The sequence below is a fragment of the Astyanax mexicanus genome, chromosome 7 (genome assembly GCF_023375975.1).
Source record: "Astyanax mexicanus isolate ESR-SI-001 chromosome 7, AstMex3_surface, whole genome shotgun sequence".
NCBI classification, from domain to species: Eukaryota; Metazoa; Chordata; class Actinopteri; order Characiformes; family Acestrorhamphidae; genus Astyanax; species Astyanax mexicanus.
The window spans coordinates 26,699,088-26,724,408 of NC_064414.1; the positions used below are offsets into that span (position 1 = coordinate 26,699,088).

The following is a 25,321-nucleotide window of genomic DNA, read 5'->3' on the forward strand; positions in this document are numbered from 1 at the left end:
TGACTGCTTCTGTCAGACACCTGTTCTAACTGTTAAGATGTGCCTCTTATATGCTGTTATCTCGTGGGCGTTTTAAATCATTTAGGTTTTGATAAATGAAGAGATTATTTTAATAGAGATGTTCAAATGAAGATTTTTTTATGTAGTTTAACTGCAGGTTAATGATTCAGGAAAAAAATGCTAAAAAAATGCCCTGGGCAGTGAGGAGATCTTTGCCAAGCCTTTGTCTTGGTGGTTCTTGAGTGGTTCCTGGCCATCTGAATCAGTTTCCTTTCAGCTGAGGGGGGGGATTTACACTTTTTAGAAATCTGGCTGTGATTTTTCTTTTTTTTAATATATATTTTTTAATCCCAATGTAAATTTTACTAGTCAAATAAAAAGCTTCTTCAGGCTTGCTTAGCAACAGTAAGGCAAGTTTTTTTTTGTAAGGCAAGTAAGGCAAGTGTTTACCACCCGAAAGTCTTGACCAGAATTCGCACCAAGGTTTGTGTCTGTTACATTGTATATGTTTGGTCTGGTTAATTTTAAATAGTTTGTTGAATGTTCGTTATGAGTTGCTTTGTCAGGTGTTGTGACCAATTCTTGCTCTCTGTCAGAATCTGACTCCACTTCATGTACACGCTCGCCCCCCAGTAGAATGAGTGTAAAAGATTATCCTAAGATTCCTTTTATAATTAGGGTTAATCTACTGTTACAGTACATAAATTATTCCCAGCCCAAGCATTTATGTCCTTACTGATGCATGATGCACCTGCACACCAAGGGAAGTCTGATTTCAGCACAACACGTATTCTTTTTTTTTTCTATGCTTTGTTTTAAAGTCTGATTCAACTTCCTGTAATTGGTCTGAATGTCTAAACCATCTGTAAAAGTGCTTTCACGCTGCAGACGAAATGGACCGTGGCTCAGTAGATCCACACCCAGATCGCTTCTTTTGGTCAGACCAAACCGAAAAGTCAGAAATCCTTATTTATCCTTGTCTTCTCCCAGTTGGACTAGTGTAATGCCCTGTTCACCTGCCTGAGTCTGAGAGACGTGTCTCAGTAACAGTAACTTGTTCACAATGTTCACAACCCGTCTTTTCACTAGGACAAAACATTGGGACCTTTTTACCCCAGTGCTGCCCTCTCTTCACTGGTTGCTGGTGAATCTGCTGCACCTTATGTATGAATTTCAACAGTCAGTTTGTAAGGAGCAGTAAAGCCACTCCACTGAAGTACATAAAGTATAAATGTTATAAATGAGTTTCCATTAAGATTCTCTTTAGCAGCGAGGCTGGAGCAGTATTAGCGTTAGCGGCTAATTAATGTCCTGAGAGGAGAGTTCTGTGTTCCTGTGGCAGAAACATCACTAGCACTAGCTCTTTCACCATTCAGAGGTGAGTATATTGGACTTTAGCCTGCATGAATACCATGTTAGCTGCTAGCTGATAGTGCCCTGACTTACCGGAACACTCAGGGTTGTTTATTGTAGCACTGTTGAGCGGCATTTACTAGTGCTGCTGCTAACCGCACTAAAACATTGGAAATCTAAGCTTACTGTTCCTTCAATTGTCGCTTATAATGCGCCTTATAATCCGGTGTGCCTTATGTATGAAAATGGAGCAAAAAAATTGATGTTTATTGATGCGCTGTAAAATACGCTAATAATGTAAGATCTCTAAGGTCCTCCAATCAAGAGTTGCTGACTGCTCCTCGAACTACACTAGAGTAAAAAGGTGACCAGGCTTTTGCAGCTAATGCTTCCAGACAGTGAATTGATCTCCCTCCCTACAGACATCCTTTTGCTTTTGGTTATGTCTGTACCTTGATGATTATGTTGATTATGTTGCATACCTTGGTTCTTTTTTTTGTTGTTGTTGTTTTAGATTCTTTTATTTTACTACAGAAAATGCAAAATTCTAAACACAGAAAATAAGGCAGGCATTTCTGGGAATACAGCAAGGCCATGCTAAAACACGCCTTCAGTATTGTTGGATCTCTCATGGAGTGTTTCTAGAACTTTGTAATAATTTTATCTAACAGTGGTTCCAGGAGCACAGCGCTGTTCTGTGTCGTATCATTGTTATGTTGGTGGCGTTTGGCTCCGATTCAAAACACACCACCTACCTTTTACATATTCACTGAAAAACTTTGAACCCACAAACCTTCAGCGCTGTGTTTTACTGTCAGTCTTTAAACGCTATCAGATGAGTGCTGGTGTGGTGAATTACGCAGCAGGTCATCTACAGCTGGACTTTGGCTCCTGATTCAGGCTGTGTTTTGCTCTGTCCTCTGAGGTGTGTTTACAGTTTGATTGTTATTGAGATATTCTTGTGTTAATCTTTTCCGCAGGCTAACTGGACCTTCTGGATATCTGTCAGATGGACCCGGAAACTACAAATACAAGACCAAGTGCACCTGGCTTATAGAGGGACAGTGAGTATTCTCTGTTACTTCCTTCCCTGTTCTGCTGAAGCGTCTGTCTCACGCAGAAACAGGGACATTACTGGGGTGTTTCTGCTGGTTATTTTGGGACTGTGTGTCATGAGCACATGCAGTCTTAAAACAGTGTTTACCAGTATGAATGTTACCACAAGCTTACCATGATAGAATCACTTCTATTGTGTTTTCAAAAATATTTAACTATTAAACTGCAATAACACAACAGTTATCCATTATTGTTATAACCTTTCTGCACTTAATATAGAAAGACATAACATTATCCTTCTGGAACATGGACTTTTCCCTTGCATTTTTAATAATTCCTAGCTATTTGGGATAAGTAGGACCTAACGAGTAGTGCTGGATAAACCCGTATACCAGAGGGGACATTAAAACCAGTATATTGTCTATTTCCACATACCGCCATAACGCTAGAGGTGCTGCAGAGTGCCACATAGAACAGCACTGCCAAAGAAGCAGATACAGCGTGGTAGCTAATGTTAGAAAAGACATAGAAAGCTAATACACTGGAGTAAAAGTAGCTCCTCTCTGTGGAGTGTGAAGATCCTGGGCTGTCCTGCCTGGAGAAACATGAGAACAGCACTTTATCTGAGGAGCTCCTGCTGCTGTTCCTCATTCGGGATCAGAAGAACCCAGTTAGTCCAAATACAAAAACAAGTTAACAATCTAGTTTCAGACGTTTTAAAATTGGAAGAGAGTCTGGATTGGCTGTAGAAACGCTTGACTGGGATTCCTGCCAAATGATTTTCAATCAATTGAGGTTAATGTCATGTGACCATTAACTGAGCTTAATGTCGTCATGTGTCGTCATATACACACATTGTCTTCATATGAGGCCAAAGGGTTGATGTTTAAAAAAAAAAAAGAAGTATCATGGTGCAGAGACGCAGAAATGTAATGTCCCCATATGAGCATTCTATTATAAACTATTTAAATAATTAAGAATAATGTAGTAACATAAAAACACAGTGCAATAAAATCTGAAATTGCCTTCTGAATTTACTTTGGGAGTAAAAAAAAGGATATATCTGCTTTCCTATCTTTTAATCCACAAATAAAATCTGTTTTCAAAGGTACAAAGGTACTTTTCCATCTGTAATAAAGGTAATAAATAAGAAATGGGAAGTGAGAGAATGAACAAAGGCCCCCATTGCTTGGTAATTACACATTTCTGGTGTTATTATGAAGGTGTAACAAACAAAAAGAGATGTAATATTCAAGGTTCACATTTATCTTATTTTGCTGGATTTTCTCTACACATCTCCTCTCACAGATATCGAGAAATTGACACTGTAACTGTTTTTTTTAAATCAGCCACATAGTTTATTGTGATTTAATGATACAGATGCACTTGTGATGCTCAGCCTTTAACATGAGGTACCACAGCAACCACTTTGTGAGTTGAATGTATCAGCAAGTTTTTGTTTAGTTTTAAGGCTCAGCTTGTGCTTACAGCTATAACTGAATGAGTATACAACATACAGTGCATCTTTAACACCAACAAAAAAAAAAAACAAATAAATTATGAAAGATATATGTGCACCTAAATGTGTGTTTGTTTCATTAAAGATGGATGCTGTACACTCATTCTGCCTCAGAAAAAAAAAACTGGTTCAAATAACATTTCAAAGAAACTGAAAGCCATTATTGCCATGATATTATATTACAGAGGTCACCAACTGGCGGACCGCGGTCCGTGTCCGGACCCAGACGTTGTCCGATCCGGACCCAAACCGAAACTAGAGAGAAGGATTTAATTCTGACCGTATTCATTTAAAGCGGCGGAACGTTTATTGTCTTTATGGTTTACGTGCAGCGCAGTAAGCACACAGACCAATCGCATGTGCTGTAAAATCACCAAACGCCCTCATCTGCTGTGCAGATGCGAGCGCGAGGAGCCACGCGGGCATTGAGACAGGCGGTGAGAAGTCGGAGAATAAAGCGAGAAAAGCTAATACAGATGGTGCGCACCAGAAAAATAAATAAAAATACTACCTTAATAAAAACATATTAACAGTAATGTAACCTAGCGGTGTTACTTGGAGGAATTAAAAAGAAACAACCGAGACAACAGTGCAAAATATTCCACTTTACTCCACCTGATCAGAACTCAGCAAGAAAAAAAACCCTCCCTCCCTCGCTCGCAGACGCGCTCTCTTTAATCCCAAAACAACCCTACCTCAAAACTAAGGCAACCCCCACGGGACAAAAAGCATTGGCAACTTCCCACATTAGTTTTACACACTACATAATAAAGTCTGATACAGTAATAATATTAAATAAAATAAAACTGCTGTTTTTTTTAAAAAAGCTGATATTTTGGTCAAGTTCAACAAACATTTCTCCACACATTGTATGATTTGTCATTCATGTAATAATCATGACAGGCAGGCGCAAATCTAATATAAATAAAATTAAATAGAATAAATAAAGCATTTTGAAACAAAGCTAACATACAGATTCACATTAATAGACTCGATAAGTTCATTTATTTAATGATAGGTTCATAATGTAATTTATTTAAATTTTAAAACAATACATATTGTTGAAATATACTAGTATGTGTATTTTGTTTTGTCTTTCAGTATACAGTATATAATACTGTATATAATACAGTATATAATACTGAATCATAACACTAAAAGTTAAAAATAGCGACGGTCCGGACCTTGGCCTGGCAAAATTTTCTCTAACTGGACCATAGTGAATTCTAGTTGAATACCCCTGTTATATTACATGAAGTGCTTCGAGAGGCTAGTCATGAGGAACATCAAGACACAACTGCCCTCTTCACTGGACCCCCTGCAGTTTGCGTATCGTCCCAATCGCTCCACGGACGATGCCATCACCACCACCCTTCATCTCTCCCTCACCCACCTGGAGAAGAAGGACACTTACGTCAGAATGCTGTTTATAGACTTCAGTTCAGCATTCAACACAATCATCCCACAGAACCTCACCAGGAAGCTAAGCTCGCTAGGCCTCAACACCCCCCTCTGCAACTGGATCCTGGACTTTCTGACGGGGAGACCCCAGTCAGTCCGGTTCGGGGGCAGCACCTCCAGCACCATCACATTGAACACGGGGGCCCCCCAGGGCAGTGTCCAGAGTCCTCTGCTGTTCACCCTGCTGACTCATGACTGTGCTGCAAAACACAGTTCTAACAGCTTTATCAAGTTCGCCGATGATACAACCGTGCTGGGTCTCATCACCAAAGGCGACGAGTCAGCATACAGAGAGGAGGTGCAGCGGCTGACAGACTGGTATACAGTCAACAACCTTCACCTGAATGTGGACAAGACAAAGGAAATGGTTGTTGACTTCAGGAGAGCACAACACACCCACTCTCCACTCAACATCGACGGGTCCTCTGTGGAGATTGTTAAGAGCACCAAGTTCCTTGGTGTCCACTTAGCAGATAACCTCACCTGGACCCTGAACACCAGCTCTACAGCCAAGAAAGCCCAGCAGCGTCTCTACTTCCTCCGGAAGCTGAGAAAGGCCCGTCTCCCTCCACCCATCCTCACACTCTTCTATAGAGGGACCATTGAGAGCATCCTGAGCAGCTGCATCACTGCCTGGTTTGGGACCTGCACCGTCTCTGACCGCAAGACCCTCCAGCGTATTGTGAGGACAGCTGAGAGGATCATCGGCGTCTCTCTCCCCTCCATCACGGACATTTACACCACCCGCAGCATCCGCAAAGCAACCAGCATTGTGAATGACCCCACTCATCCCTCACACGAACTGTTCTCCCTCCTGCCTTCGGGAAGAAGGTACCGCAGCATCCGGTCCAGCACGAGCAGATTCTGCAACAGCTTCTACCCCCAAGCCATCAGAGCCCTTAACTGCAGAGACTGAACTGATGGTTTTTCTGTACATGCACACACACTCTTACCCCACTTACCCCAGAAAATGGAAAGCACTAAAAACCCTACTACCTCACTGGACTCTATTGCACACTGTGTAATAGAGTAATTACTACCTCACCTGGTCTTTTTTGCACACTGCATAATTTGCACATTGTCTTGTTATTTATTATTCTTTGTCTGTATTGTGTTGTATTGTCTGTCTGCACTTTTGTACTGTTGCACTATTGTTCTGTCTACACTGTGTTTATGTGCACCATGGTCCTTGGAGGAACGTTGTTTCGTTTCACTGTGTACTCTGTATATAGCTGAAATGTCAATAAAAACCACTTTGACTTTGACTTGACTTTGATATTAATGCCCATGATGAGTCTATGTAAACCAACCATAACTCTAAACAGTTATTTATAGATATAAGTTTTGTGTCGCTAGTCTGGAACAAAGAATCTCCTTATACTATTATTTTTGCTTTTTTATGGGAAATGTACCCCAGGCTATGTCTGATCAGAAGGATGATGTCATACTGAAAGCCCTGAGAGGAGACAATCTGCCCTTGTTCCACTGTGAGGAAATTGGCACTTAGTAGTGCCAGTAGTGATGGCCAGGCAATAACATGCTATAAAATGAGTAGCTAAGACATAAACACAGAAAACAATTGTGAAACAGGCTCTCAAGGACACAGAAGGCTTTGATGAAGGGAAAAGAAAATGTACAGCTTGGGGAGCAGTAAACTGGTTCCAGTATGGTCAGTGTGCTGCTGCCTGAGGCTAAATTCAGAAACACGTCTGTTTTAAAACCCATCACATCCAAGGACATTTGACATTTGATGCTTCTTCCTTGACCTGTTGGATAATTTACCATTGTTCATTTTTTTACACTCTGCTGAAGGATGTGGAGATCATTGTTCGTCTCCATGGGTGGATAAAGCAAAATTGAACGGCCTTTAAAGAAGAGGATAAAAAAAATCATTTTTATCGTCATATTTGTCATGGTGTTATTAGTCTCTTCCTAATCCTCATGCTGGAACTCTAAACCAGTGCTAACTCTTCTACTACAGCTGATGGTAGGTGTTCTGTTTTTCTTATCACTGGATCTCATGCTGGTTTTATTTGTGGAGCTCCCATTGGATCCAAAGCTGGATCTCCACTAGACATGATTTACCTAGTGCTGACACAATATCTTGCACAAGCCTTGATGCCGGATCTCTCACCGGTCCTGATGTTGGATCTCTTACTGGTCCTGATGCTGGAGCTTTCACTAGTCCTGATGCTGGATCTCTCAACTGGTCCTGATGCTGGATCTCTTACTGGTCCTGATGCTGCGTCTCTTACCATTTCTGATCTCTTTCTGGTTCTGATGCTGCGTCTCTCGCCGGTCTTGATGATGCTGGCTCTCTCACCGGTCCTGATGACGTGGGTCTCTCACCAGTCTTGATGATGCTGAGTCTCTCACCGGTCCTGATGATGCTGGGTCTCTTACCGGTCCTGATGATGCTGAGTCTCTCATCGGTCCTGATGATGCTGGGTCTCTTACTGGTTCTGATGATGCTGGGTCTCTCACCGGTCTTGATGATGCTGAGTCTCTCACCGGTCCTGATGATGATGGGTCTCTTACCGGTCCTGATGATGCTGGGTCTCTCACCAGTCTTGATGATGCTGAGTCTCTCACCGGTCCTGATGATGCTGGGTCTCTCGCCGGTCCTGATGATTTTTGGTCTCCTCTCAGTCTTGATGATGCTGGGTCTCTCGCTGGTTCTGATGATGCTGGGTCTCTGGCCGGTCCTGATGATGCTGGGTTTCTCACCGGTCCTGATGATGCTGGCTCTCTCTTACCGGTCCTGATGATGCTGGGTCTCTCGCCAGTCCTGATGATGCTGGGTCTATTACTGGTTCTGATGATGCTGGGTCTCTTACTGGTTCTGATGATGCTTGGTCTCTTACTGGTTCTGATGATGCTGGGTCTCTTACTGGTTCTGATGATGCTTGGTCTCTTACTGGTTCTGATGATGCTGGGTCTCTCGCCGGTCCTGATGATGCTGGGTCTCTCGTCAGTCCTGATGATGCTTGGTCTCTCACCAGTCCTGGTCCTTGCTTTTCAAGAATTTCCCCCCGGGGATCAATAAAGTATCTATCTATCTATCTATCTCTATCTCTATCTATCTATCTATCTATCTATCTATCTATCTATCTATCTATCTATCTATCTATCTATCTATCTCTATCTATCTCTATCTATCTCTATCTATCTCTCTATCTCTCTATCTCTCTATCTCTCTATCTCTCTCTCTCTCTCTCTATCTCTCTATCTCTCTATCTCTCTATCTCTCTATCTATCACTACTGATTCTGATTGTGGATTTTGTGTTGTTCCTATCACTGAACCTCTCATTTGGTTGTTAATCTCTCACTGGCCCTGGGTTTACTGTTTTCTTTCCCTAATGTTAGGCTTTCTGTTTTCTGGTTTTCTGGTTTTGACTCTGTGCTGTCCCTAAACCCTGGTTTGACATTGACACCTTTATAACATACCATACCTGCTGATAAACACTCCACACACCTCAGTAATGAACATGTCTATGGTGGTATGGGCAGGCCGGCAGTGCCAGCTATTCAAAGAGCCATCATGCGTTCATTGAATCATTGGCTAATCATCTGGAACTAGACAGGGAAGATGATTGCTGCATAAGTATAATGAGGCTAGCCACTGCTGCATCCAGCTATTTTTGGCGAGATGATAGATGTTAGATGAGAGGCTGGATTGTTCTCATGCTTGCCACATTTGAATGGTATGAAGTGGATGTTCTTTAAAAAAATATATATATTTGTCCTATTATGAGTTTTTTGTTTAAGTAAATTCATATGAAATGTTTCTACTTAATTTCTAAATCTAATTTCCTTTTTTAAATTAAATTTGTGCGAGTGCATCTAGCACAATGTTTTAATGATTTCTGCGTTTAATTTTGGAAGCCAAGGAACCAAACATGCATTCAGTTTTGAAGAGAAATGAGTCTTACTGTTTAGTTTTTATTGATTTTAATCTTTTTTTCTAGTTAGTTAATTATTCTAACAAGTAATTCATGAATTATTCTTTAAGGATGTTTGTGTGCTCTATTAAAATAATTTAACCATATTTAAAAAATATATATATTCACGTTGCTTATATAATTAAACTGTAATAAAGTGTTCAGCATTACTGTTCATGCTCTCAAACTTAACTATGTTCACAAACTGGCTGTTTTCGAACTGAAAGGTACAAGCTGTAAAGGCTTAGTATAGCAGGTTTTGTATGATCATGAAAATAGGAATTTCCAGGCCAGGATAAGTTTTGAAAAAATAAAAACACACAAAGTCATGAAAATTTGGTCTACAAATCTTTGTGCTTTAGTTTATCGGTGGAGAAAATCTATTTTGAGCTATAGCTCAGAGTTATTTCAGTAATTTAGCCCTACATAATAGAACTCTCATGATCTGACACACATTTTATTATTAAAGATTGTGTGTCAGCATTTTATCTGATTCATTTTAGACCTAATTATAGTTTTAGTTGATATATTTGGGTTTATTGGCCCTGTCTGCACTGATGTTTTAATAATCATATGGTATGAACCCTGTATAATTTGTCTGTATATCTGGCAGCCTCTTTAGTGTGTCAATTTTGCTAATTTGTGACTTGAGTAAACTGTATAGCTGCATTTATGATCATGTGATCAGAATTAGAAAGTGTGATTACATGAAATAAATATAAACATGGTATTTTCTGTGCATTATTTCCTTTTGTCTACAATGTGTACAGAACAAGACACACTGATGGTTTGTGTTCACTCTGTGTGCAGGACTAACTCTATTCTGAGGCTGCGCTTCGAGCATTTCGCCACAGAGTGCAGCTGGGACCACCTGTATGTGTACGATGGAGACTCCATCTACTCTCCTCTACTGGCTGCTTTCAGGTAAATGGAGGATGCTTTTGTAAACTTGTGTAAAACTGTTAATGTTGGATCAGCTTTATGTGGTCAATGTCTCACACCTTTTTGTTCTCACACATCTTCCACATTCCTAATATAGTGAGTCTATAATAATAGTGAGATGTTTTGCTGTGGTGTAAACTAGGACAGTGTGTAGGATGAGCCTTGAGCAAAGATGTTTAAATGGAATTATGAAACAGCTTAAGTTTAAGAAAACAATTTAGGGCCTTAAAACTCTCCAGTCATTTCCATGGCTTCTACAGACCTCTGAATTAGTGAAAGTATGGGTCCGGAGCTCTGTGTGATAGGATGCCAAATCCAGTCGTCATATTTCCTTACTACTAAACTTTCCATAGTCAAAAGGATTGATCATACTATTAAATGATGAACTGTGGGATAAGAAGTTCCAGAATCTTTTAGAAATGTTAAGGGATCTAAGGGTTGCACTACAGTTCAAGATCCTGCATCGATTCTACTGTACACCTAGTAGAGTATATAAGCTTGGTCTTATAAAAGCATCAGAATGCTGGTGATGTTGAAGAGATGAAGGTACTTTGCAACATGATCTGTGATCTTGTTCTAAGTGTTCATAAGCACATATTGGAAACAGCAGAAATCCCATTTCCTTCTTTTCCAGCATCTAAATTCTATATTCTTAGGGATCCTACAAACCTATCTCACCTATGTCATTAGCCTAAAGCTGATTGGATCCATACTAGTATTATGATAGGAAGGCAAATTGTAATTATCAATAAATGTCTATTTTCTGCTCTATTTTTATACGCAAGGCGCACTGGATTATAAGGCGCATTAGCGAAACTAGTAAGAAACAGGGGTGTCGCCACGTTTCCTCTTCTAATTTAGCAGGTCTCGCTGCTGGGTGAAGCCTCTCAGTAAAAACAAAACTGTAATTCTTAAAAAAAAAAAAATAATAAATAACTTTTCTTTCAAAGTCAAACAAGCGCTGGATGTAAATGTACATAGATTTCTCTCTTAAAAACTGCTCATTTTAGTGAGTAAAGTGCTTCAGTTTATTTGCAGTAAGCTTACATTTCCAGGTTTCTACTAAGGCTGGGTTCAGCAGCATTAGCGGTTAGCAGCTAATGCCACAGACAGCGCTAGACTGAGGAACCCTCAGTGTACCAGTAAGCCAGGTCTTTAGATTAATCCGAGAACAGTAGAGCATAGAGATCAGCATGGATTTCCACATCTGAGCAGCTCCATCTAAGCCTCATATCACCAAATGCAGGGGATACTTTGGATGTTTTTGGAAATACTGTATATGTGTTAGCCAGACACAGAACAGAAATTTGGCACATCAGATTTTGTCGTTGTTTGGAAATACCGTCAGAATTTTTAAATCCCAACCCTACACACCACAGTATCTTCAACAGATTGCTGACATGTTTACTGTTTGTCTGCGTCTTTCTGTAAGACACTTAATCTCTCATAGCAGGCAAAATCTAGAGTACCCACAAGGGTGCAGCCTGACAGAAAGCAAAGGGCTAAGGGGCCTTTCCATTAGAATTAGGCTTTAAGTAAAGGCTGCTGTTGAAAAATGAGGCTACTCTGGGTGTGTGCCCTCTGGAGAGTGGTGTTTGTTTGCTTTGCTCTCCTTCATTTCTCCCCTTGTGCGCTGATTTGCAGCTTTCTCTCATCGCCGTCAGCAATGTAACTCACTCGAATGGCTCTAATAGCGCTAACAAAATACTGCTGATTAGAATTGGAAACACAAAACAAACTGCAGGTGCTCTTTTAGTGTCAGCATGAAATGTCAAGCTGTCCAGAGCTTTAGCTCCTGTTCTAGTCTCTTCAGTTCTAGAATCATAGATCATGAGCTCATGAAAGCAAAGAGAAACTGTGATCTAATCGTGACACAATTCTTTAATTAACTGCAATTAATTGCACTTATTCTTCTTAACATGCTAGTTTTTTTTTATAGTGGATATTTGAATGTAATACATTTTAAATGCAATTATATCTATATTAGTGTTGTCATTCAAAATACTAGTATAAGGCTGCACAATATATCGTTTGTGCATTGTCATCATGATGTGCGCCAGCGCAATGTTCACATCACAGGAAATTCAATGTCACTTAAGGCAATTAAATCAAACAAGTCATATTTTTATTGACACAAAAAGTAGATACTAGGGGTGTCACGATTCTCTAGTGATGCAAAGTGATACAAGTGATCTGTAATACACCACATTAGGCACTAATGGTCAAATTTAAATAATTTAATTATATGTAATGCCATCTAGTGGCTTTTTTTGGTAGCAGCAGTGTCCACTATTAAAACAGCAATGTGCCACATAACAAAATAAATAATAAAAAAAAATACAGGAACAGTCATGTTCAAAATAATAGAACAATTAGAGCCTTAACAAACTGAACTCTATCCTACTGTAACAGTTAAACATGAAAAATAAGACTCTTCCCTCAAAATGACTAATAACTTAATCTGAGAGAAAGATGCTCCTTAAGGTACCAAAACTATTAACATATTTGAGGCTAGACAAAACAACTGTTATTTTTATATTTTCAAGTTTTTCTTTAAGAAGATGAGAATGTCCACATTCTCTGGAGAAAGAGCTGCTCTGCATCGGCTACAGTGTGCTGGGCCATTTGTGTAGCGTGCTGCGTGTGCTTGCGTAGCTTAGAGGGAGGGATCGTCAATCCTCTTTTTGACTTCGAGGCTCGAGACCATAATAGAGACATAATTTCGATCGATTTCAATGAAATATTGAAATCGTGACACCCCTAGTAAATACACAGCATTGTCTCTGTGTCTGTGTAAGTGACTGGCTGCTGCTGCCTGAGAAGCGCAAGAGGAAGGGAGAGCGTGAGGGAGGGGGAGCGCAAGGGAGGGGGGTGCAGGAGTAAACATGAGGAGAGATAAAACCGACGTAGGGCGCTGAAATAAAGAATGCATAACAAATTGGATAAACTTTTTTTTTTTTTTTTTTACTTTATTATAAAAATCTCAGCTTGGTTGTAAGTATTTCTGAATAATGATTTAATTTGCATCATAAATCTTTTTTTAATATATTTTCTCTCTTTTATTGCAGTGGGCTGATAGTTCCAGAGCACTACAGCAATGAAACGGTTCCAGAGGTGGTGTCTGAATCGGGTTATGCACTCCTGCACTTTTTCAGTGATGCAGCTTACAACCTTACTGGCTTCAACATCTCATACAGGTGAGCTCTAAATGCACATGGTCTGTTTTTTTTTGTTGTTGCTTCGTTTTTGTTTTTTGCTTCATACAATTTTTATTCACTGATATAGAGAGGAAATGTATTTGGGGAATAATTATATCATGCTTTCAAAAATGGAGAACAATGATTTCCCTTTTCTTCACCAGTCTAAACATTCGTCATCAGGCCTGTCTGTTAATGAAAGATCTGTGCTTCTCTACAAATGGCTTTCCTGCTTGTGACAGCAGTGAGAAAACCAGAATCAGAACTGTTTAATACTTGTCAAAAAGAAACATTTGCTTCTAATTTGGTCCAACATAATTTGAACATAGTTTGAACGCACTTTTAATCAGTAGAGGAAATAAAGGGTCATTGGTCAAGGGTGTGCATCAAAAAATAGCAAACAAATGGCCACTTCAACACACCTAGTCTAGAATAAAGTTTTTTGTTAGCATATTGTCATTATACTTTTTTAAGCACATTGTTGATTCCATTAATGCTTAAAGAACACTGACTGTACTGCATATTTCATTAAATGGTGTACTTACCCTATTTTTCACAATCGTCAGTGTGCCTTATAACATTAATTAGCTGTTTAACTTATAGTATGACTTGACGTTGCTTGCCATGGTAGAAGTTACTGAACTCTTTTTGCTCTGGATTGTGTAGATTCAGCCTCCTCAACTTGACAACCCGAGTGAGCTTCACATGCTTCACTGGGTGTACACTACTCTCTGTGTTTTTTTGAAATGGGACTGTTGTAGCTATTTCACACACTTGCTCTCATTTCCACTTCCATTCCATTCCATTTCTCATTTGCTCTCTGTGTGTCTCTCTGTCTCACTTTCTGTCTCTGTGATTGTCTCTTTCTGTCTCTCTTTTTCACACTTTGTTTGTCTCTCTTGTCTCTTGCTTTTGGCTTCTGTCTTGTCCTGATTTTTCACACTATCTGTCTCTCTGGTTGTCGCTCTCACTTTCACACGTCATTTATGTCTTTCTTTTGGCTTCTGTCTAGCACTGTTTGTTAAACTCTGTGTGTCTGTCTCTCGCTTTTGTCTTCTGTCTCGCTCTCTATCTCTCTGGTTGTCTCTCTCTGGTGTCTCTTTCACACTTTGTCTATGTCTCTCTCTGTCTCTTGCTTTTGACTTCTGTCTCACTCTCTTTTTATCTCTCTTCTGCACTCTGTCTGTCTGGGTCTGTCTGTCTCTCGCTTTTGGCTTCTGTCTCACTCTCTCTGTCTCATGCTGTTTTTTTGCACTCTGTGTGTCTCTCTGTCTCACTTTCTGTTTCTGTGATTGTCTCTTTCTGTCTCTCTTTTTGACACTTTGTCTCTCTTGTCTCTTGCTTTTGGCTTCTGTCTTGTGCTGATTTTTCGCACTCTGTGTCTCTCTGTCTCACTCTCTGTCTCTCTGGTTGTCGTTCTCACGTTCACGCATCGTTTATGTCTTTCTGTCTAGCGCTGTTTTTTACACTCTGTGTTTCTGTCTCTCGCTTTTGTCTTCTGTCACACTCTCTTGTCTCTCTGTTTGTCTCTCTCTAGTGTCTCTTTCACACTTTTTGTCTATGTCTCTCTGTCTCTTGCTTTTGGCTTCTGTCTTACTCTTTGTTTATCTTTCTTCTTTAAAAATATAACAAATATACTAATGTATAATGTTCCTGATTGCTGAATTCTAAATGAGTATCTTTATCTGCGTCCCTAATTTTTTTTACTGTATCTGTAACAAATAAGAATCAGTACACAGAATCTCTATCAGCATCAAGCTCCAGCTCATTTTACACTTTTTACACACATTTAGAAGAATATGTTTTGCATCATTTCTTCAAAACAAAGTCTCCATTCCTAACATGGACATTAATGGATCAGTCTGCTCCTCCTCTCGGTGACTGCAAAGATCAAAGTCACAGCTAAGTGTAGATCATAAGGACACTGATGACTCCTCATCCCGCTGGATGATGGGGTCTTCTCCCCTGTCTCAGAGCAGCCTGTGGGTCTTCTCTTCTAACAGCTCTGTGGCGTAGGGAGCGAGGGAGCGCAGGCAGATGTGTTTTGATGGCTTTGGCCTCCACGTCCATGGGGAGTTCTGGTGCTTACTGGTACGGTTTCTATAGCGACAGCATTCATGTTGGAACCCCCGTTCGTCCTGAAGAAACACAGTGGAGTGTGATATCAAAGGAACATCAAACACAACACCCCTCCCTCTTCTCTCTGTCTCTCTAGGTCTCTCTATCTGTCTCTGTCTCTCTCTTTCTCTCGCGCTACAAACACACATTCATGCTCATCCTTCAGACACTCCTCTCTTATCCACACACAAAACAAGGCTCACTGAAGGACATCAAACAGATGCTTGGCTAGTTGCTGTGCTCCCTTTCTTTCTCTCTCTCACACACACACACACACACACACACACACACACACACACCCATGCCCCTCTACACACACACACACACCCTGAGCTGTGTTCAGCTGTAGAGGAGAGTGAGCTGCCTACTAATGGGGAGGCAGTAGCTCTGCTATCACTAGCGAGTGCAGGTTTTACACAGCGTCTGTGACGTTAGCACTGGCTAAAGCTCATTATTGAAATCTATTAGCAAGACTAAGAAAAAAACATTATGGCCGTTATCGTATACAATATATTCAGTATATTATCACAAAAATACCCTGAAATATGATCTAATATCAGTATCAAATGATATCGTTTTAGAGCAATATCGCCCACCCCTGCTCAGTGTTTTATTTTTCTCTGCTCAAACTGATTGTATTTAACACTCCAGTGATTCCCTAATTAGATAAATCCACATTGGAACAGCTCATATGAACAGCTCTATAAATAACTCTTCTGCTCTTGTTGTGTCTGCTGTCGGCTCGGATGCGTCTGCGTTCACACCTGTTCTTTTGTTCTGTTTGGTTGTGTTTATTAACAAAAATGTATTGATTTTTTTTTGGACAGTAATAAAAAAATGGTTTAAATAGATTATACAAACATGAAGAATAATATGTACATCTGTGGACGAGCACTGAAGACACCTGTGCATCATCATCATCATCATACACGTTTGGATCTTTCATTTATCAGTGGTCACCATTTTTCCTCTTCTCCAGAAGCTTTTCATGTAAATTCTCAACATTGTATTATTTAACACAGACAGACCCAGGATAAATACGTGTCCCGATAACTGCTCAGAAAGTCTCTCTCTTTGTTTCTTTTCTTTGTCTTGCTCTGTGTCTGTCTGTCTATCTCTTATTCTGTCTCATTCTTGCTGTCTCGCTCACTCTTGCTTGCTTGCTTGCGTTGTTTGCTATTTATTGTTTCTGTATGTCCGTCTCTCATTGTATAAATCTCTTTCTCTCTCTTTCTTGTTTTGTCCCTTTATGCCGCTTTCACATCTCTAGTTGTCTCTCTCTGGAGTCACTTTCACACTTTGTCTGTGTCTCTCTGTTTCTCACTTTTGGCTTGTGTCTCACTCTCTGTCTCTCTGGTTGTCTTTCTCTGGTGTCTTTTTGTGCACTCTGTGTCTCTCCGTCTCTCGCTTTTGGCTCCTGTCTCACTCTCTGTCTCTCTGGTTGTCTCACTGGTATCTCTCACACTTTGTTCATTTCTGTCTCTTGCTTTTGGCTTCTGTCTCACTCTCTGTCTCTGTTTGTCTCTCTTTCACACTTTCTGTGTCTCTCCCTGTCACTGGCTTGTGGCATCTGTGTTGCTCTCTGTTTATCTCTCTTTTGTTGCTCATTATCTGTGTATCTCCTTTTTCGTACTTTCTTTTATCTCCCAGTTGCTTCTTTCTGCATCTCTTAGTTAAATCTGTGGGCGTCTCTCTCGCTCTCTGACGTACTGTCAGTCTCTCTGTTTGGATTTCTTTCTCTAATTCTCTCTTTCTCTGTTTTGCTTGCTCAGATTCTCTTGCTCTTGCTATGTTTGTGTTGTCAAAACAATGCAACAGATATTAAACGTATAATATTAAAAAATAATGAAAAATAAAGATACATTTTTTAACCAAATGTATATTTAAACACATTGTTCCTATCCCAGGATATTTCTGATCTGGCTGTTATGTGTCCTGCAGTATAGCATACATTACCATTATGAATAAAATATAATAACTAAGTATTATACTCTGTTATGGTCTATAATGAATGTATAATGTATAATGAAAGTCATGTCCTGTCCAGTGATTAACTCTCTCTCTCTGTCTTTCTCTCTCTCTCTCTCTCTCTCTCTCTCTCTCTCTCTCTCTTTTTCTCTCTCTAACACTCCCCCATCCCTCTCTCCCAGGATAAATATGTGTCCCAATAACTGCTCAGGTCGTGGTGTGTGTCGGCTGGCTAACTCCAGTGAGACGGTGAGGTGTGAGTGTGAAGAGGGCTGGAAGGGAGAGGCGTGTGACGTTCCTTACTGTGCCTCGAATTGCGGTTACCCTGCGCAGGGTCATTGCCAAACCAGCACCAAACGCTGCCGCTGCAAACCCGGCTGGCAAGGTGGGCTATGTATTGTTTATGTACAAACAAAGGGCAAAAAAAAAAAAAAATGAAAAGGCCTCTGTTCCTTTATTGACCTTATTCTTTACTTTCGGTCAACACTCATGTAATCTGACCTGCCTTAAAAAACGGGTGATAAGCTCTGCAAGGTGCCTTACTCCAGTGTTAATACTCAGATCAGACGCTTTCAGTGGAAACTTGGCAGAAAATGCTGTCTGCGCTGAAGCTGGCTGGTATTGATTCATGCTTTTATTTGTGTGTGTGTTCCTCTGATTAGGCTTGCAGTAGCACGCCCTTCTCTGTTAGAGTGTGCAGTGTATTGCGTAGCAGCTTGTCATTTGGCCTACAGAGTTTATAGCTTAATAAAATTCCTCTTGTAAAGTGATTTTCTGAGGTGTGTTGAAATGACTCATACTGGATATTAAGCTGCTCTTGCTGTTCCATCTTCGTCTCTACAAAACAGTTTCCTTTTACTTTGCTGGTTTGTTTTCTCTCACTCTGTATGTCTCTCTTTCTTCCTTTCTTTCTGTCTGCATGTCTGGTGGTGAACATACAGTTAGGTCCAGAAATATTTAGGCAGTGCAAAGCAATCTTCGTGATTTGGGCTTTACATGCCACTATGCTGGATTTAAAATTAAGGATTTCAGGTTTTTATCCAATTTGTCATGCATTCTTTATTCCAGTGCCTCACATTGGCTTTATGTCCCCTCAAACATACAAGTATATTTAATTGACACCACTAATATAAATATTTTTTACATACATTATTTTATTTATGTTTAAATATCCACTATAAAAACTTGCTTATATTGTTGTGAATAATCAGATTTTTTTTTTTTATCAATTAACGCCACTAGTTATTTTCTTTTTCTTTTCTTTTTTTCCATTTTGCCTTTCCTTTTTTATGTTCCTTAAACCAGCACATACTGTAGGTCAACACTTCAGTTCTTTACCCTGATAACTGTGCTCCTATTACTAACATAAGATTGCCAAATAATGCAGAATTATAAACCTAGGCTTTCTTTAAATTCTTTTTTTTGTTGTAATTTGTTAGATGTACACTGACATGCCACATGTCATGGGACAGGAGTCTTCAGTCTCACACATGATAACACCTCACAACTTTTACAGGTGTAGACATTTTCAAGCTTATCCTTAGAATCAATTCATGGTCAATTTTACTGGGATTATACCGCTGTCCCATGACTTTTTGAAACAAATGTGCTGAATGTATTTTTCTTTTTTAATATTAAGACCCACTATATGTAAAAATGTACATATATTTTAAAAATATAGAGGAAAAACATCTTTTAGAAGCAGATGGAGGTATGTGGGGAGATTCCCTCCGCTGGTGAGATCATGGCTGAAGCTGAAGTGTGAGCAGGTGTTGATGTATTGGGGTGAATTCTGAGGAGAGCTCACTCTTTTTTGCTTTGTCACTGCTGGCATGGTGTTGTAGTAGCAGACTGTGCTGACTGAGTCTGCACTGTGTCAGCACACTTCACTTTTATATCACTCACTGCAGTCGATACAGGCTTTCCACAGCCAGATAGCACTGCAGTTTACTCGCTGCCCGTTAGTCCAGTCTAGACTCAGATACAGAAAACTACAGCTTTTGCTTCAGTAAATAGTGTTATAGTTTAACTATGTGTTATAGTTTAATTATGTGCTGCTCTTTCTGTATTCCAGTGACACCATTAACTAGTAACTATTTAGCAGCACCATAGCATCTACTTAGAAGCACTGTAGTCACCACCTCAATCCCATAACAACGGCCTAGCAACATTTTATTAACTACCCAGAAACCACTCAGTTCATCATCTCATACCTATACATTGGCCTGTCGCAATAATTAAATTTAATAGACACACTACTGTTTCTGGCACAAATTATAGTAAAAAAATAAAAAAGTTAAGGTGACAGGCTTAGCTATAGCTTTTATATAGAATTAATCAAATTAAAAAAAGGTGCCCTCACTTGAATAAAGTAATTACTTGGACAATTGAGAAATATTTTGATGTAGTTTTATACAAGTTTTATCAAAAGTTTAAAAAAATGGAACACAACACAGTTTCTGTGCTGTCTGTGCACTCTCAAGCTTGGTTTTAATAATTAAAAATGTAATTAAGTGTAATAGATTTTTTATATTAATTCAGTATATATATATATATATATATATATATATATATATATATATATATATATATATATATATATATATATATATAATATTATATATAGATAGATAGATAGATAGATAGATATAGATGTAACAAGACTTTAGTAGAAGATGGTATTGTGTATTCTATGTAGTGAAAGCTAACATCATTACATTTTAAAGGAGTTTTCCTCTGCATGTTTTATATGAAGTTTAATTTGCTATTCTCAGCATTGTGTTTGTATCATTGCACAAATCAGATTTTGTGTAAGATATCATTACTGCATGAAAACATTGATTCTATAACTCAAACAGTTCTGAAATTGGTGCTTATATGGTAAATGTAGTGTATATCGTCTTGTCCAATAAAAAAACACTTATTTCCAAAACAGCAACTTTACAGGAGAGAGAAAAAACCTTGTAAACTTTTAATGGAAGTCAATGTAAAATGAGTTTATTTCAGGTCATTTTGAAGAGTTTCTATTGGTCCGTTCATCAAGAAATTTTGGCACAGTGTAACGAACAGTTTGTCTGTTCAAATTATGTAGTAAACTAAAAATAGACAAAAATGAAGATCAGTGTTTCTCATTGGACAGCGACGATATAGGATAAGGAGGTATTCCTGTTGGAAAAATGTACAGTTGGTGTTTTTTCTGAATGTTTTCTGTCTTCAGTGATCATTTCCTTCTTGATCATGACCTTGTTTATAGGTTAGAATTCATCACGTCTGGCAGGGCAGCGATAATGATTGAACCATCTGTTTATGAAGTGAGTTAATAAGTGAACTGTGTGTGTGTGTGTGTTGCAGGTCCTGATTGTTCAGTGTCAGTGCCAGCTAATGTGTCTTTTTGGACACACGAGGAGTTCAGTGGGTATGGTCTGGCACGAGCATCTCATAAAGCTGTGGTGCTGGGGGACGTCATGTGGGTGATCGGTGGACACGTGTTCAACTACTCCAATTACCAGATGGTGACAGCGTGAGTTTGCATGGAAAAATAGAGGGGAAAGAAAATACAACCACCTGTACCATGAGGAATGACTCCCTCTCTCTTTCTCTCTCTCTCTTTTTCTCAGGTTTAACCTCACCTCTCAGACCTGGATATCTCTGAACCGTTCCGTCAACTACGTCCCTGCACGCTATGGTCACTCACTGGCTGTGCATGAGGTGTGTGTGTGTGTGTGTGACCTTTTATGTCTTTTCTTTCTTTGTAAGATTCAAAATAACCCAAGAACCCCTCATCACCATTGCAGAGCACTAGAGTGAAATTAAAGCTCCAGTCACACTGGTGATAAAACACCACCTCAGAATTCTTCAGAAAACTTCAGAATTCTTCAAGTAGCATGATGTTTAGCAGTCAACATTCAGTTAGCTCTGATAGCTAATATGGCATTGCCTGAGCTGCCATGTCTCGTCATAATCGACATAATCACCGAAATACGCTGGGTGCAGCAGCATTAGAAATAACATTAGCAGCTAACAGCTAGCGCTAGCCGTGGTTAGCAGCTAATGACGCCCAACAGCTCTACACTGAGGAACCCTGAGTAAAAGTGTGTACTCCTGTTTCCCCATCATGCTTTTGCTTTTCCATCGAAAGAAATATATAATTAAAAAATCGATAATTGAAATAAAAAAAAAAAAAGATTTATTTTAGGGGGGAAAAAAATATTCATAAGGTGCAGTCTTAGACATGCCAGTCTCAAAGCAGTGACCTTTATAATCCAAGCCTGCTCTCAGGCTATTGCTGCCCTGTGTTTGAGGCTGACTGTATTAAAGAAGAAGGAAATGTTTTTAGTACTTAGCTTTTTATATTTATTTATTTATTTTCCCGGCTCTATTGTGCATCTGAAAGGAAGAAAACCTCCTAAACCATCAGCATCTTAGAAATGCATGTCATGTAATCAGTCACACATAAAATCTACAATAAATGTGAAAGGTTTGGACACATCTTAAATTCAGTGGTATTAAAATATTCTTTATTTTAAAATGTAAATGTTTGTTTTATATTTTAGGTTCTTAAAAATATAGTAAATGTAAATATACTTAAATGTCAGCTATTCACATACTGGATTTTTTTTTTTTAGTTAACAGCTGTGCTGAACTTGTCAAGAGTTAATTGCTTAAGTTTCTTGTCCTTTTAATGTGTTTGAGAGCAAAAGGTCAACAGCCATAAAATCTGCAAGTTAACAGGTAACAATTATTTAATTATCAAATTAGTCCTTTTGTGTTCCTTCATAGTCTGGATGACTTCAGTATTAATTTACAGCATTAATATATATATAATATATATATATAAAAATATATAATATATATAATATCATCATTGAATGAGAAGGTGTGTTTAAACCTTTAACCGGTACTGTATGTGTAAGTTAATAAATGGCTCAGATAGTGTACACATTATATAAGTATGCAAATACTGTTTACGTTTTGTGCTGCTTCTGTTGCTGTAGCTGTATAAACCTCTGTTTATTGTGTTTATTGTGATGAGGAACATGTGGAGGTGACCACAGTCATAAAACTCATAGAGGGGCTTTACAGGTGTGAAGATTTGCATCTTTGACAGTGTATAAGCTATGTTTATTTTGTGTTCCTCACAGGATAAGATTTACATGTATGGAGGAAAGATTGACTCCACAGGAAACGTGACCTCGGAGCTGTGGGTGTTCCACACGCGGAATCAGTCGTGGGAGCTGCTGAGCCCTCAGGCTAAAGAGCAGTACGCTGTGGTGGGTCACTCTGCTCACACATTTCAGCTCCAGCCTGACGGATCAGAGCCGGTCATGCTGGTCATCTTCGGACACTGCCCTCTGTATGGATACATCAGCCAAGTGCAGCAGTACAACATCGGTCAGCAATATATACACGCGCACACACACACACACACTTGCTAGATTTTCGCTAGAATAATACAGTTTGTGGGCTCTGAGTGGTCCAGCGGGCTAAGCGCTGCCACCATGATCGTGATCACCAAGATTGCCGTTTCGAATCCTGTTCATGCAGCTTGCCATCAGCTGCTAGAGCCCTGAGAGAGCACAATTGGCTTTGCTCTCTCTGGGTGCGTAGATGGCTCTTTCTCCCCACATCACTCCAAAGGGTGATGTCGCTCAGCACAAGGCTGTGTCTGTGAGCTGATGTATTAGAACAAAGTCTCTCAGCTACTCAGCAATGCTGCATCAGCAGCACTTCGAAAAGAGGCAGTGGCTGACTTCACATGTGTCAGAGGAGGCATGTGCTGGTCTTCATCCTCTTGCTGTTGGAGCATCACTAGTGATAGAGGGAGTCCTAATGAGTGGGTTGGGTAATTGAAAATAAAAATTAAGGAGAAAAATAGGGGAAAAAATTTAAATAAATGTATATAATAAAAAAATAATAATAATACAGTTTGTTTTAGGGGTGTAACAATACATTCTGTTCACGATTTAGTTCTATTCACAACATTGAGTCCCTGATTTGATTTTCTCACAATATTTTTAACAGATGTGCATTAAGAAAATTATACATTTTCTCTGAAGTGTAAACAATAGGGGTGTAACGATGCACTATGCTTATGATTCAAATGAAAAAAAAAACATGATTCTTAGTTCATGATTCAATTTGTTATTGAAACACATTTTTAATACAAACATTTTCAAAGCCAAGTGCACCTTATATAAATGCTCCTTGTATAAAACGCCAGCTACCACAAGCAAAGAGAAACAACCTTTTTTGGAGGCTGCAACCAAAAAGGATGTATGGCTAACTCTGGCTGTTGATTGGCTTAAAAAGTGACTGACATCAAAAAGCAGTTGTTTGATTGATTGTCTTCAGTTTAAAATGATTGACATGGACGTGGAATCGTCTGTTCTCACCATGCACATTTTTAAGTTTTCCATCATGACTCATCATGTCACCATGCATCATTACACCCCTCATTTATTAATACAGTGGTAAAATTTTAAATGACACATTATTTTCTATTCTAGTAATTATTACATATTGATATTAATGTGTTATTTCATTGTATGTCTTCCTCACATGACTAGCATTAATAAACTGTTTCTGTGTAATACAAGATAAGATCCTAATGTGTCTACTATGGAATATTCAATCAAACGATTAGTATTTTATCTCCTCTTTTTCTCCCTCTTTTTCTTGTGTGCAGTAAAGAACACATGGAGCGTTCAGGAGACGAAGGGTGCGCTGGTTCATGGGGGTTATGGTCACAGCAGTGTGTATGACCCTCTCACCCGCTTTGTCTACATTCACGGAGGCTACAAAGCTTTCAACTCCACAAAGTACGGCCTGGCCACGGACCTGTACCGCTACGACGTGGACAGGAGCATGTGGTGAGCTGAGGAGAGACATCAATCACTATTATGAAGATCACTATGATTTAACTATACTGATATTAAATTATAGCAGTAGTTAACATTCAAGTATTCCCAAAAACATGAAGTATGTATGAGCTAATGCACTGTAACGTAGGCATGTACAGATATGTTTGTTAAGACTTTGTATGAAGCTGTTTGTGCTCTTAATCTCTGTATTGTTAAAGACTGCTGGCGTTCCGACAGTTTTCTAACATTATTCTGCGCAGGTCGATCCTGAAAGACAGCGGCTCATTCCGCTACCTCCACACAGCTGTGCTGGTGGGTGGAAGCTTGCTGGTCTTTGGAGGAAACACCCACAATGACACGTCCATGAGTCTCGGCGCCAAGTGCTTCTCTTCGGACTTCATGGCGTATAGTCTGGGTGAGTAATGGCTGTCACTGCTCTTCTGTTACACAACAGTTTAAATATCTATATTAACTTGGAAAGATGTTAGTGAGGTCTAAAGATTGTTATTTTTAGAACTCCTCCCCAACTCCTCCCCAACTCCTCCCCATCTCCTCCCCAACTCCTCCCCACTCCTCCCGACTCCTCCCCAATTCCTCCCCAACACCTCCGCAACTCATCCCAACTTCTCCCCAACTCCTCCAAACTTCTCCTCAATGTATTGTTTGAAACTCATGAACTTACATGAACTCTAACTAAAATATATACTCTAAATATAAATTTAACTTTTTAAGGCAAAATAAGTATTTAATACACTGGTGATTTTGCATGTTTTTCCATCTACAAAGAATGGAGAGGTACAGTGGCTTGAAAAAAAATCCAGCCCCCTTGAACTTTACCATATTCTGTCACTTTTCAACCACAAACATAAATATATTATTATTTGTCATCTCAGAAGGGCTTATTA

At 39.3% G+C, this 25,321-nt stretch overlaps 1 protein-coding gene across 1 annotated transcript in view; it reads left to right on the plus strand.

The window, feature by feature from the left end:
• Positions 1–25,321, plus strand: part of atrn (attractin) — a 135,717-nt gene that overhangs the window by 10,953 nt on the left and 99,443 nt on the right. Inside the window, exons 2-10 of the mRNA XM_022684934.2 lie at positions 2,334–2,417; positions 10,142–10,255; positions 13,342–13,470; positions 17,739–17,941; positions 20,908–21,076; positions 21,174–21,264; positions 22,698–22,947; positions 24,242–24,425; positions 24,677–24,831. Coding sequence (XP_022540655.2) covers positions 2,334–2,417; positions 10,142–10,255; positions 13,342–13,470; positions 17,739–17,941; positions 20,908–21,076; positions 21,174–21,264; positions 22,698–22,947; positions 24,242–24,425; positions 24,677–24,831 — 1,379 coding nt within the window. The remainder of the gene's footprint in view (positions 1–2,333; positions 2,418–10,141; positions 10,256–13,341; positions 13,471–17,738; positions 17,942–20,907; positions 21,077–21,173; positions 21,265–22,697; positions 22,948–24,241; positions 24,426–24,676; positions 24,832–25,321) is intronic.